At 36.9% G+C, this 14,919-nt stretch overlaps 2 protein-coding genes across 2 annotated transcripts; both read left to right on the top strand.

Annotated features, from left to right (window-relative positions):
* The first annotated feature begins 9,693 nt into the window (after positions 1-9,693).
* Positions 9,694-11,011, top strand: LOC104714928 (uncharacterized). The gene is made up of 6 exons (XM_087465195.1): positions 9,694-9,828; positions 9,915-10,179; positions 10,366-10,459; positions 10,548-10,690; positions 10,770-10,854; positions 10,942-11,011. Exons 1-6 carry the CDS (start codon positions 9,694-9,696, stop codon positions 11,009-11,011), a joined length of 792 nt encoding a protein of 263 aa, XP_087321321.1.
* Positions 11,012-13,870: 2,859 nt separating this feature from the next.
* Positions 13,871-14,645, top strand: LOC104710233 (SKP1-like protein 14). The gene has a single exon (XM_010426801.3). The coding sequence runs from the start codon at positions 13,985-13,987 to the stop codon at positions 14,474-14,476; it is 492 nt and encodes a 163-aa protein (XP_010425103.2). The 5' UTR covers positions 13,871-13,984; the 3' UTR covers positions 14,477-14,645.
* The last annotated feature ends 274 nt before the right edge of the window (positions 14,646-14,919 follow it).

The following is a 14,919-nucleotide window of genomic DNA, read 5'->3' on the forward strand; positions in this document are numbered from 1 at the left end:
AAACAAATAAGTAGTGCGAACCACGTGTCAGTTTCGTGTTATCAGATTTCAAATTCATTATATTCGAATTCGTTAAATATCGACTATGACATTTGTAGGTTCTCTGATGTGACAACTTCGAAGAGAGTCGTATTTATTGTTGCTTAGATATGATAGTTTTCTCATCATTATGTTTATTTGATGTGTATCCAGTTACGTAATTATCATCACTTCCTCTCAACTAGATCAATCCAAAGGGTTGCTATTCACTTGTATTGATTGTACGATTATTTAAGCTTCTGTACGTAGACGACTACCACAATATATTATGACTCCCAACGTACATCAACTATGGTGTGGGGAATAAATTATCCTTCTGATAAGACAATACAACATTAAAGATTTTACTTATTATTAGGAGATAGTACAAGCATTCGGTCATTTCTTTACTTTATTTAATGTCCAAAAACAAATGAACATTTTCTAATATTTTTGTGAAATAGCTACTAATAATAACAATTTTAATATTCAAAATTCTACATATTATTTTCTATCTCAATTTCAATAATTATTAGAATATAAAATAAAAAGGATAGAGTACGTTTTAACAATAAAACCATTGTACATATTCTCACGAAAATAAACCAATATTTGAAATAGAAAACAACATTTTGATTTCTATTTCTCGTCAGTTTTTCATTCCTTATTCCGCGGACAGTCTGACGAACGTCTGTGCAGATTCTGTATGGGTTCCGGAGCTTTCTCCTTCCTGGGCAATTGTTTCAATTGTTGTCCCATCGTGTCCCATCACATTGTTAATGTGGTGTTGTGCAGCAAACTCACTTCTATAAGTTTAAAAAATTAAATGTACATGTGAGACTGTGAACAGATAAGAACACATACACTTTCATACCAAGTATTAATATAATATCAACTTACATCTCCTTGTGATGTCGAAGTCCTTCGAAATCTGCTCGAATGAAGAATTTAGAAGACGCTTCGGTGTGTACAAGACATGGTACGCCTACACACATTTACGTAATTGAGTTGATAGACAAATTACATGTACTTGCTTCTATCATAATATCAATTTCATCTGACGTACCTTCATAACTCCCAACCTTAAAGAACCGGAAGACACAAAACACTGGCTCAGATCTGTGGAGAACATGACATCCCTTTGATTCCCAATCAGAGAGGAATTGATGGGCATAGAAGTCTGTGAGACGACATTTGACACTTTCATTCCTGCATTAACGCACAGTTGCCTTTAAATTTAAACCTATGAAGTTCAAATATATATATGTATATTACTATGTCTATAGCATAATAGGTCCTTAACCTGCCATTCAGGAGAGTGAAGACAACTTCAATACACCTGCCATCGTAACGTCTTCTTATGACGTCCATATTTACGATGCACCCACAAACATCTAACGGGGGGAAAATAAAATGGGGATGTAACGTTTATTTTTGTACTTTTGCAAATGATACACTTAAAAGTAACGTCCTCAACTGACCAAACGACCACTAAATGAATCTCAGCAACCATCGCAAGTTCATAATTCCACGGATATTAATATATACATATTAAAGAAATTATAGATAAAACATACCGAAAGAAACAGGATGAGTAACTCTGCCACGAGTTATATCATCGATATCCTCGAAGCGGAAGTAATTTTTGTGATTCAAAGGTTGGATCACATCCATGGTTGACTCATGCGTAAACTTGATTTGGTATGGGTGATGAGTATTCCTCTCCTTGAGAGTTGGATTGATTAATTTAAACTCCCGAATATCGTACCAGGAACCGATTTCAGGGTTTGGCGGGATATTTGGGTATACACCCTGTAGAAACGCCACTTCGATTGTGGAACCCTTCATAACAGATAAATTGTTATACATCAAAAACTGTTGGATTTAGCGAAATAAGGAGGAGAACTCGTTTTATAAAGCATTCGTGAATCGACCAAGCGTTCAACACCTTGGCGTGGATAAACCAACACCAATTCCTTCTCTCGCGGTCCAGTTCAGCAATACGATCGGTTCTGAAGCTCATGGTGATCTCAGATTTTGGATATCTCTTACTTTAAACTGTGTTAGGAATTGACGAAGGTTGAGAGCAATTTAAATATTTACGGAGAGCGAAATCTCGAAACAGCGCGGCCTTTCAACTTTCCATGGTGTCCGTTTAATAAGACCCTAAATGTACGTACCTTCCCAATGTAGTATACGTACATATGTATAGTTTGTATATTTACAAGACTAACAAATAACCGGGAATCATAAATTAATAATGAGATCCCGACCAAAACAAAAGAGGATATCACTAAGCCCACACCTTAACCATTAAACTCATAAATATTAACAAGCATCGATAGACCAAAATTATGTTTCCCTCAATTCGAAACCCTGTACCATTATTGTGATAAACACTTCAAGAGATGGTTTAATCGGGCTTGTTTTAAATAATATTCGGTTATTAGCGGTTTCAGATTTACAATCAGAGTAAAGGTAAATCAAATATTTAGCTGTTCAGGTCTAGATTAAGGGTGAAGAGCATAATAAAAAGGTATACAATTTATGCATGTATTTCTCATGCATTAACCACAAAAAGACAAATAAACTGCAGTTAAAAATAATATCTATCTTGAATGGTAACTTATAAAGTGATGACAGGACTTGATGCTTTTCACCCTTGATCTGCACTTGCACAGCCACATATTTGATTTATAAAGTTAGAGAACTGGTGTAAATTTATTTGTAAAATATGCTAGTATGGAAACGTGTCTTTTTCTACAAACCGGATTTGAGTCAAATTATATACGAACTACACAACTTTCCAATTTGACGTCCGGAACAGCCAATAGCTATAGCATTAAATGCGACAAGTACATGCAGGGATTTGACATCTTCTTTTGTGGAAAGTCATTCTTACTTATATTTTGAAATGACTATTATCTCATCATAGTGTTTACTGATCACTTTTTAAGCAAGTAATAATTATAAACTTTGCCCAACGAGTACATTATATATTTTCGGTTACCGAGACGACGAGAGAAAAACCTTTATCGTGTGAACCAGTATGATGTTGCGTAAGCATTACGTACACCTTTTCCCAACTAATTACTCTGTGTAACTTATTCTTCATTATGCATTGTGCTAAAAGGACACGCAGAGTATTTATATTGTACAGTATATATACAAATTTCACAACCTACCTCCTTTATTGTTGAAGCATATATAATAGCTCCGATAACGAAATCTCAAAAAAAGAAAAAATGGCGAAAGCACACAATAAGCTCCCATATCTCCCTGATGATATTTTACTTGAAATCTTTAGGCTTCTCGCAGTAGATGGGCTGTCGCACCTTGCTCCAATTTTAAAGTCGGGTCGGCGAGGACTGAAGACGGTGCTCGACCCCTATGTTCTAAAGGATGCAAACATCTACAACATCTGTTGGCATCCGTTATTGATCCAAACGTCAGACGACCCAAATGGTGGCCCTCAAGATAAAGGGATTCATAGGCGTATATTCAAAAAATGCTTCAAAGCTGGAAACGAAGTTGCAATCTACTACGAGGGCCTCCGGATTGTTGCGGAGGAGAGAGACATCAAGCGAGGCATTTCTGTTCTATCTCGTAACGTTCCCGCAAACGCTGAGGCAACACTGGCATGTGGTATCTTTTCTATGTTATATGGAAGCGAACAGATGGCGGTTCATTTTCTTCACTTATTTGATGCACATCACTTTCCTCTCAAATCGCATGGGGTCAGATTTGTAGGCAAGTCTGTGTTTCGCCTGTTGTTTACATACCAGGTGGCACTTCAAAACACGTACAAGGATACATTCGTCTATCCATCTACTCACCTCATCCCTAACCCGGACTGTGCCGCCATTTGTTGTATCCAATCCGGTTTCTTCTCTATAAACTTTCGAGATTACGACATCTTGTGTACTAATTGCGGACTTTGGTGGTTGGCGAAATCTATATGTGAAATCCTTTAGTTCTATAATCTCCAATGGCTGCTCCTTAAAGTTTTTTTTTTTGTTTTAATGTGCTGTTGTATACGTTTGGTACGTACATGTGAACTTATATGAGCGGTGGTACGTACATCGATAATTTGTAGGGTATGTTATTAAATAAAACAGAACGATATGAACATGACTAGTCCATGTGTACGTACACGTCACACACAATAGAACTAGTTTGGAACCGTGTACAACTATGTATTTATGTACGATGCCCTGTTACGTTGTACGTACACAAATACATAGGTGTGGCACCGTGTACGATGGCGGGATAACACTAAATAGAATACATACGTTGATTATAAAATAAACTCCGGCATACAGCGGATAACGGTTCGAGGTTCCAAAAAGAAAAAAACAACCATCAAGTAAATAATATTTCTACATTAACCTAGTTGAAAACGTCGTCACTAAGGTTAAGCCGCAAAAAAATAAAAACATGTAAAGAGGATCTTAAAAGAACGAGTGCAACTCCTGTGCATACCAGTAGAAAAAACAGGACTTACACCCGGTGAGGTAGCTACTGCAAGTACACCTAAGGTGGTGGAGGAGAGAAGGCGACGATCTCACTTCAAAAAGGGGACCACGGAGATGGAGGTTCGCAACATGGAACATTACCAGGCCAGCGACTTCATCGGCGGTGTTCATGTGAGGGACCATGAACCAGAAAATATTGCCAAACGCCTCGGCCTCCATCACTTGGCCGGTAAACGTTGCGAACAGCACATAAGCGATTTTCGCATACGGATCCGTTGGTGCAAAATAGCGTAGCTTTGCCATACCTTCAGCAAAGGTGGGGGAGTTTGAAGCTAGCATGACGCCCTCAAGATAGTTCGCTACGATGTGGCCCCTGTAGAGGATAAGCTCAAAGTAGGGCCTGAACTTAGACTCCATAGTGATGAACTGTGGCCACGTGATGAACGGACGAAGTTGAACAGTTTGGAGGTCGACAGTGTTCAGCGCCTCGACCAAGGCGGGGATAGGAGTGACAGATACGGGTATAAAATTGACAAGGATGCTTGTAGGGTTTGGCAGCTTGATGGCCAGGAATATCTCGTTCGGAGGGATGTTCATTGTTTTTTTTTTTTTTTTTTTTTGTTGGAGACGATATGGGCTGTGGATGGTATTTGCTGTGTGTAGGGAATAAAACATCTTCTTACGTACACACATCTATATATAATGAGAACAGTGGTAATTTTATTTTTACTATAACAGGTAATTAACTCGATGGTATTTAACAGTAAAATGTACTGATTGTATAGGAATATATTTATATAAAAATGTAATGATTTAATTCTGTTTATTAGCCACGCCAAAAGTATTCAACAAGCTCTGTTGGTTCTTTGGTACTCGTGTACCTATATAAGTAAAATTACATAACTGATATTTGACATCTACAACCCTGCAAGTCATATCGATTAAAATTGACTTATATGGACGTCAAATCAGTTGGCCATTGCATTAAAAATTGCAACATGTCATTGCATTAAATACGACTACTAATAGATACAAACACATTGTTAATTTCCCTATATTATATATTAAATATAGTGGTTTCAATTTTAAGTATAAAAGGGTACAATTCAATTCAAGCTACACGGGCATGTAACTGTTGATGTAGGTCCTAGCCATGTATCGTACAGAATAAGATATTCGATAAACTATTAGTTTTCATGGAACTAATAGCCAGTTATCACATCTAACAAAGTTCGTGGTTACCTTTATTAGCTTGCCTTATTCTGTAAAGGTGCATCGCTGACAAAATACTTCGTTTAATATTAAAATTAGAATTGATAGGAGATAAGGTGTACACGGAAACGAGGAAATGCAAACATGTTTTGTTATAACTACCAAAGCATTTGACTAATTCGGCGAGCGCACCACCAGATTGTGCATTTCCTGCAACGATGCTTGTAAGGGCCCACCATATTGAGTACGTCTTTCTTCCTCATTGAGAGCGCGCATTTTAGTGCGCACGAAGGAGTTGTTATTTCCCCATCATCAGGATAGTCAAAAAACACACCATAAGTTGTATTGTGTGATGCTCCATAGTGAATAAGCTCAGTGATGAGTTCTTCACACATATCTCCAACCTCTTCGGAGTCAAGTGGGTAGTGTTTTATAGAAAACAGCTGAAGCAAATGACCCGCCTGGACTCCGGACCCTTTACAGATGCACAACATGGCAGACGCAAGAGTAGCGTCGGCATGTGTTGGTACGTTACGCAGGAGTAAATTTACGGCCCCTTCAATGTCCCCATCTTTTGTTGCAAGACGAAGGCCTTCATAATATATGGCCGTTGGATTATCCGCATCAAGGCACCTTTCAAAAAACTTCATGTGTCGACCACCAAACATGATATCATCGGGGTCACTGCACATGTTGAAGATGTTTGCCTCTTTCAAGACGTCGCGACGGTAAACTATAATTTTGCCTCTATTTCCCGAACGTAGGAGTGACTGCATGTACCACCAGTGTTTTGCTGCCATTAGTTTAGCTATTCGCGCCAACAGAGCATCAGGAAGATTTGGGTTGGTCATATTTGTAGTGAAAGTATTATGTGCACATTGTAATGCAAACGATTTTATAATACGAACTTGTTGATATGGTTGGGGAAGTATTTGGTATGGATATAAATGATACTTGATATAACTGCGTGACAAGATGGAGAGGTGACATCAAACCACTAATTATTAAGATTTTAAAACATCCACTAACAAAATAGATGGAGTGTCGTTTTGAGAATATTAATGGGCCGTTAATATTTTAGGCCTCTTGACATCATAACAATATATGATCACCCACATCCCCTATTAGTATACACGTGTCATAACCATATTATGGATTTGAAGTCTACTAGTATAATCTACTATCTCAATCTCGATTATTCACTACCCGCTCAGCTTAACGTAGTGGCAGACATGACACCAGTTGGCAACTGCGATGTGACAACTGATACCCGCAAAAGTCGTATATGCGAAGACGTAGAAGAGTTGTTTAACAAGTAAGTAGAGGGATGTGATGTGTCTTGATGAGTACGTTTAATATGATGTATTTGTAATCATTACTAAGTTACGAAATCTGGTCACAATGTGAACTAAATATGTTTCTGGTTAGCATTCTATATATATTCACACATGGTTTGTATGGAACAATGATTACTACGTATTTAGGCTATAGTTTGACCTCTCTCTATGTCGAATTATGTGCTGATTTGTAACTTGTATTAGTATTAAATAAAAAAGAAAAATCAAATTATTGCTTTGTTCAGTGCGGAATTTATTAAACCGCTGGGTAAATGGTAGTTGGGTAAAGTATATGCGGTTCATGGGTGCCTAAATGTGACCATCGGAGATGATTTATGAATATAAAACTATATAACTCGTACCTTCCCATTGCAAAACCACTTAAATATAATACTAAGACGTACACAACCTGAAAGATGTTTGTGTAATAACAACGTTTAAAGTTTCAGTGTACGTTCAAGAGTAAGTACATTTAGTGTACGTACAAAGGTTTATACTTTAAGGCCTTGTACGTATTACAGTTTGCAAATTGCGTGTACGTAGAATGGGAAGGAATAGTGCGGGCATTATCTCCCTTCATGCAATTTTTGTTTGGGTAAAACCCCCTTTATGCAAATTAAATATAAATAAATCCGCTGACGCAGATTCTTCTATTACGTATATACGTGGCGCCACCATAATAACGGATGTCAAATGCGTTATACACTACTTGTACAATTATTTATCTTAAATTCCGCTAGGCTCTACTTAGGGTAGACATGACAGCAGTAGGTTGGACGAAGTGACAACTCCTACCCCCAAAGTCGTGTTACCATAAACGTGATGTGATTTATATCTCAGCGAGTTTTAATTAAACAGTAGTATGTGACGTATGTCTCGGCACATTACAACAATGAACGGGTATGGTGTTAGCGAAATAAGTATCTCGTTAGCGTTCTATAAATTATAATTACCAGTCCCACTGAGTGCAACCTGAACTTTGAGTTCTTCAAACACCCTTCTGTACAAGTTGCAGTTCCTACTTAAAAACCAAAGCAAGCTGGCGTCTGCGTCTCAAAAAATGCCTCATCTACCAGATGAGATGTTGATTATCATCTTCGGGTTTCTCGCAGTAGATGGTTTGAACTACCTAGCTCCAATAGTCAAGGAAGGACCTCGGGGAGTCAAAACAGCGCTTACGCCTCAAGTTCTCAAGGATGCTAACATCACCAGCATTACTTGCCATCCTTCTTGGTTCCAAATATTACATCATCGAAATCGTAGAATAAAAGAGGAAGGGATGCACCGGCGTATCTTCGAAAAATGCCTTGACGCTGGGAACAAAAAGGCAATCTATTACGAAGGTCTTCGGGTTGTTGCCGAGGAAAGCGACATTGAGGGAGGTATTGCACTTCTAACTCGTAACGTACCCGCAGAAGATGATGCCACACTAGCATGTGGGTTTTTTTCTATGTTACATGGGAACCTCGACATGGCGGGTCATTATCTTTACCTGTTTTTTGCATACCACTACCAACTAAATACAACTCAAACAAGGATTTTGGGCAGGGAGTTGTTCATGTTGCTGGGTAGATATCAGACGGCGCGAGAAAACACGTACAAGGATACATTCGTGTATCCGATTGCCCCTTTGATCCCTTCTCCGGAATGTGCTAAATTGTGTTTATTGGAGCATGGTCTGTACTCTCTCAAGTATCGAGACTATGACATGGTCTGCAACAATTGCGGCCTTTGGTGGTTGGCGAAATCTATATCTGAGATCCTTTAGTTATATTATCTCTTTAGATGTTTCGCCCTAAACGTTTCATCTAAATGCCTTCTGTTATAAACGCCGTACTAATATCTACGTCATAGGGTTTACGCGGACTGAATCCGGCCTTTTGTTTCAATGGTTTTCTCTTCTACTTATTTTTAAGCATGTACCACTTGATGTTGGTTCCTTTCCTTTTTTAACTGTTCTATCTTGCAAAAGAACTATACACAATACATATATCTGCCAATTGTGTATGTAAAACAAAGTGTGTGTGGGTACATGGGTCCTTACGTTTGGTACGAGAAATGTATTGTTTTGTTACTACTGTGCATTCGGTTGGTGAAGTCGGAAGTGTTCACATCCCTATGATACATAGGTACCGGGCCTCAATTTTAATAAGCCCATTCGGTATGGATTTGTTGTTTATTTCTTAAACTCTAACTAAAAGAAGGCCTCAATTTTAATAAGCCCATTCGAACGCACATCAGAAGGCCTCAATTTTAGAAATTGAGTTGAGGACCCATTTAAAAATTTCAAAAATTACATCAGACTTACTGAGAAAAACAATTTAAAAGTAAACAATACAATTTCTTTTCGTATTGGGCCTCCAATGTTGCTGGACCGGCAATTAAATTATGGTTTTTTTAAACTAGGATAACTCTACAATACGTAAATTAGTTGTCTGTACGTAGACTACGAATTAAAGTAAATTTCAAATATAAACCCGAAGAAAAACAAAGAAAGCGAAGAGTCGCGCTTAGTAGAGAAGGATCTATGCGCCGTCGGTAGAAAGACGCAACTACTAGTCACGACGTTTTGTTTTATTTAAATAGCATCACCCTGTCTCCTTTCCAAACCCAGGGTAGAAACGAGTAACAGGATATTATCAGAAAAAACCATGGAGTTTAGAGTTGATGCCATCGCTGATCTTATACCAGGAAAAACGAATTGGATTATCCAAGCAAAGGTCTTGAATTCGTGGTATGTTACTGAGTTCTTTTGGAAGCGGGTTCTACTCCTTGCTGATACACGGGTTAGTCCACTTTGCTTTGTAAAATATTTGCACGAAGTTGTTAACCAACGCAGTGGTCTTATACACAATTGATATGCACTTTGTAGGGTGACACAATCGAGGTGGCATTTTTACTAGGGACCTATAAGAAAATGAGGAAGTATATCTATGATGGTGATTGGTATGAAATTAGGGATTTCAAGGTCATCCAGCCAAAACTTAGGGAGAGGAATACACATCATCCTTTCCAAATCAAATTTACTGATGAGTCGACGATGCGCCTGCTCTCACCGGTGAATCAAAAACACTACTTCCGTTTCGAAGATTTGGGTGATATATCTCGAGGGAGAATTACCCATCCCATATCATTCGGTACGCTGATCTTCAATTTTAAATTAAACAAATCGTTTGAAACAACGTTATAAAACGATTGCTAATTGATATATTTGTGATTATCACTAGTTTTTAGGCCTGATACTAAATAAATAGGTTAGTAGACAATTTCATATCAAAATACATAGGTCGTAACGTTTAAAGTATGTGTCTACCCCGAATCAGATGTCTGTGGGTGTGTAGTTGGGGTGGAAGACAGAAGATTGCTCGAGGGGGCAAATGCGGCCAATGAAGTTGTCCTCACCCTACTGAATGGGAGGTAAAGGAGATTTGTGCTACCTTTTCAATACATTTACATTAAAAGTTTTTTCGTATTCCCGTTCAATATTAACATGAGAAAATCGTAGGAATGAAACCCTCAAGTGTCGTGCCCTAGATGATTATGCTGCTCGCTTCATAAATGCTTGGGAAGCACTCGGGTGTCATCTTACTTTTACATCCGAACCCGTCTTTTGTATTTTGCGGTTCTGGAAGGTTGGAACCTACGAAGGTATGTTCGATTTGATAGATCAGATAAGGAAACTAGCCTTCTGAAACCATATACATCTAATTTTGTAAATGTTCTGTAGATGCTCCTTGCCTCGTCAACACAACCGCCTCTTCGCAAATCTATATAAAACCAGATTTCGAGGGAATGGAACATCACAAGGAGATGTAAGCTGTTTGTTTTCCTATTAAAATATATAATTGTATTTGTTGCTACTGTAAAATACGTTAATACACTTTCTATATTTACTGCAGATCTGAAAACGCTGCACGTTACTATATAGAACATATAATGGAGCACGTAGGGGAGAATGCAGTACCTTGAGAAGAAAGGAACTAGATGGGCGAAAGGGAGAACTCAGGAAGTTTAGCATATTTAAAGAACCGGCATTGAACTGATGATTTACAGGTCACATTGCATTTGCATCTTAAAGGTTTAACCAACATCGGTAAAAAAAAGTAAAAAAACTAAACCATCGCCCATCTAGTTCAATGGTTACTTACAAACCTTACATAAAAAAATCCAATACAAAACATCTCTTATGTATGTTTTGGGTTTACAGTTGATGATGCTGGGATATTTTTCATGCTATTCTATTTATGATATAACAACTAAGTAAAAAACACTCTGTTTTAAAAGGTTAAGAATGATTTTTAATAATTTTCAGGAATGACTTTTTGCTATTCATGAAGGTCTTCAAAAAAATAATGTATAGTACTCCTACAGGCTACACAATTATTTTAGGAAAGATTCAATAATATTCAGGACGATTCCTTAAAATTCAGGATAGTCTTCATAAATATTTAGGAAGGAGTCACTGACATTCAGGAATGTCTTCCTAAAACATCATGCTAGATATTTCTATTTGCTACTTTCATTGTAAAACACCAATATGTGCATAAAATCAAATCATTATACATCATTAGTGGAGAAATATGTTATACAATAAAGCAAAACACATATAAAAATATTTAAAAACATATTTTAAAAAAATTTAGGAAAGCATTTTTGAATTTTAGGAAGACCTTCCATAATTAAAAACTGAGTTTATTAAAAACTTAACTCAAAATTCCACTCAAATGCCCATTTTCTCATCTTTATCATCAACTCTTTGCTTTGTTCTTGAAATATTTGTCATCATGTATATCATCAATCATTTGAGTTTAGAGTTGAAAACCTTATTCAACAATATAATCAATCCATAAATTTAATTCTCATAACTCACGATTTGAGATTCATAGCAAGCTTCGGAGTTGTGAAGATCAATATCTACAGCAAGATCAAACAGAATGCAAAATTGAATCATTCATAGCTATTGGAGGAAGCAAAATCACGACTATTCACTTTCAAAATCAGACACACTTTGAATCCATTTCATATCACATCATAAACTTGCTAAGAAGAATCAGAGACAAATCGAACAAGCGTTAACAATCCAAGATTCTTTTGAGAACAATATGTTGTCATTAACAATATGTTGTCATAAACAATCCAAGATTCTTTTGTTTTAATTGAATAACATAAAACTTTTCATGACTTTATAAGACTCTTAATCCAATAATACTAGATTTATCAAGATTTTAGATAACTTTTTACAAATCCACAACCAATAACACCAAATTTTTAAAGAGCTTTAAAAAGTCTTGATTGAATAACAACATATTTTACATAACTTTTAAAGTTATTAAAATTCTTTCTAAATCCTAAACCAATAACCCCCTTTAGTATAACATTTGTATAAGACCAATGTGTGTAGTATAAATTGGGGTTATATTAATTAACTTCCATAAAAAATATATATATATACCCTCTAATAGCACTAATCTAAGTTTTTATTCCAAACTTAGCACTCACCCTCAAATGTTCCAAAACTAGCACAAAATTAGAAGGAAAGGAGAGATATCAGTTATTAAAATAAAATTAAATATCAATAAAATTAAAACAATATTTAAAACCTAAAATCACAATCTCATCTTCCTTCCTCTCATCTTTCTCTTCGTCGATACACACAGTACCAAAAACGAAAATCCAATCTTCTTCTTCTTATTTTTCTCCTGGCGAAGCTTCCAATCTCAAATTTGATCGTGTATCAGTTCTGTGACAACCCGTCCCGCGGACCCAACTAGCCCACCGCTAGCTGCCCCAACGGACCGTCCGTGGACCCTGCTAGTCTCCCGCTAGCCATTCAAACGGACCCCAAGCTAGCTCTGCAGGGCATCGATCCTAACCCATCATTGTGGATATCCAAATCTACCAGTAGGTTATAGGTGCGCCAGGCGTTCCTCGAACCCTGGTCCCCACCTTTTAACCTACTGGTGGATTTGGATATCCACAGTGATGGGTTAGGATCAATGCCCTGCAGGGCCAGCTTGGGGTTCGTTTTGACGGCTAGCGAGGGACTAGCAGGGTCCACGGACAGTCCGTTGGGGCAGCTAGCGGTGGGCTAGCGGGGTCTGTGGGACGGGTTGTCACACATCTTCTACAACTATTGTGTCTTCCTAATTTTGTTATGAAAGCCATCCAGAATTGAGGAGTCTCCATAAATATTAGTTAATCCTTCCTAAATTTAATTAAATGTGTTCTGAATCTTTTTTATATATATATTTGCCTCATTAAGTCAAAGATTATTCCATTAGTAAAAGGTAATGATTTCATTTTTGTGCATATTCTGTTTTTTTCCCAATATTTAGACTTTTTATAAAAGTCATTATAAATAAAATATTTTAATTTCCCTTTCCTTATTGCTTTGGAAATTAAAAAGGGAAAAATTATGGAAGATAAAAATAGCACCAAAATAAGTTTTTGTTCTAAACTTAGCACAACATCTCTAAAATTCCAAAAATAGCACTAATTAATCTTCTAAAATTAAATCCTAAATTCAAAATATTAAACCCTACTCCTCAAAACTATACTTTAAATGTGAAATTGAGAACCCAAACATTAAAAGAAAAAATTCTAAAAATTAAAATTAATTTTTTTTTTTTTGTCAACCATTGGGCCACAACAGGCCGGCCCATTAGCCTAATCCCTAAATTAAATATTTTAATGTGTTAAATAGTGCTATTTTGGAAATTTATGGAATGTGTTAAATCCATAAAACTTGATTTAGTGCTATGTTAGAGTATTTCTCAAAAAATTATTATATTTCCTAATTCCTAAATTCAATAATTGACCGACTCTCTCATCAGATAAATAGAGAGACGATCATCATACCTTCTTCGATCTCTCATTCAATATCTCCTAAAAATCTTCTTTTTCGTTTCACCACACAAAAAACAAAAAAAAAAAAAGAAAACAATGTCTTCGAACAAGGTTGTGTTGACTAGCTCCGATGGTGAAACTTTCGAGATTGAAGAAGCGGTGGCTCGTAAATTGCAGATCATAGGGCACATGATCGACGATGACTGCGCCGATAAAGCAATCCCGCTGGCGAACGTCACTGGTAAGATCCTCGCACTGGTCATCGAGTATTGCAAGAAACACGTCGATGATGATAAAGATTCAACCAAGGAAGAGGAAGCCAAGGCGAAGGAGCTCAAGACTTGGGACGCACAGTTCATGAAAAATATTGATTTAGAAACAAACTTCTCAATCATTCTCGCTGCTAACTATCTCAACGTCAAAGACCTTCTCGATCTCACTTGCCAGAGCGTTGCAGATCACATCAAAGACAAGACGCCAGAGGAGATTCGAACGATCTTCAACATCGAGTGCGATTTCACACCCGAAGAAGAAGCAAAGATTCGAAAGGAGAACGCGTGGGCTTTTGAAGCTGATCCAAAACCCTAACTTTTTTTTTTTGGTTTCGTTTTCTAATTGTCGATTCCGATGTTTTCTATTATCTTTGGTTGATGGTTTTTAATTTGTCTCTTTCTTTCATCGTTTTTCTCAACTGTGTGGATTGACTTTGTTTCTCTAGTTTCGGTTCGTTTTACTTAATTTCTTAGTTGTTATGTTATCTTCGTCTCTTGATGTTTCTGCTAAATTCTTAGTCGGGGAACAGTAGAATACAGGCGGCGCCGCCGTTTGATAAAGACTTGGGCACCGAAATATCATGATACATATACCCTATCTAGGGTTTCTCTTTTTTCTTTTTTTTTTAACAAATATCGACTAGGTTAAATTAATTCCAAGAATAACGACTTACGAAATACGAGTATCGACTAGGTTAAAATTTCTACGGCTTGGCTTATTTGAGAAAATCATTAATATAAGTTGTTGAACAAAAAAAA

The sequence above is a fragment of the Camelina sativa genome, chromosome 9 (assembly GCF_030686135.1).
Source record: "Camelina sativa cultivar CO46 ecotype springtype chromosome 9, ASM3068613v1".
Classification (NCBI taxonomy): Eukaryota; Viridiplantae; Streptophyta; class Magnoliopsida; order Brassicales; family Brassicaceae; genus Camelina; species Camelina sativa.

Coding starts and splice junctions, on each gene's coding strand:
- LOC104714928 (XM_087465195.1), top strand. CDS start 9,694: ATGGAGTTTAGAGTTGATGCCATCGCTGATCTTATACCAGGAAAAACG. Junction 10,460..10,547: donor CTCACCCTACTGAATGGGAG/GTAAAGGAGATT, acceptor AGAAAATCGTAG/GAATGAAACCCTCAAGTGTC. Junction 10,855..10,941: donor ATGGAACATCACAAGGAGAT/GTAAGCTGTTTG, acceptor TATTTACTGCAG/ATCTGAAAACGCTGCACGTT.
- LOC104710233 (XM_010426801.3), top strand. CDS start 13,985: ATGTCTTCGAACAAGGTTGTGTTGACTAGCTCCGATGGTGAAACTTTC.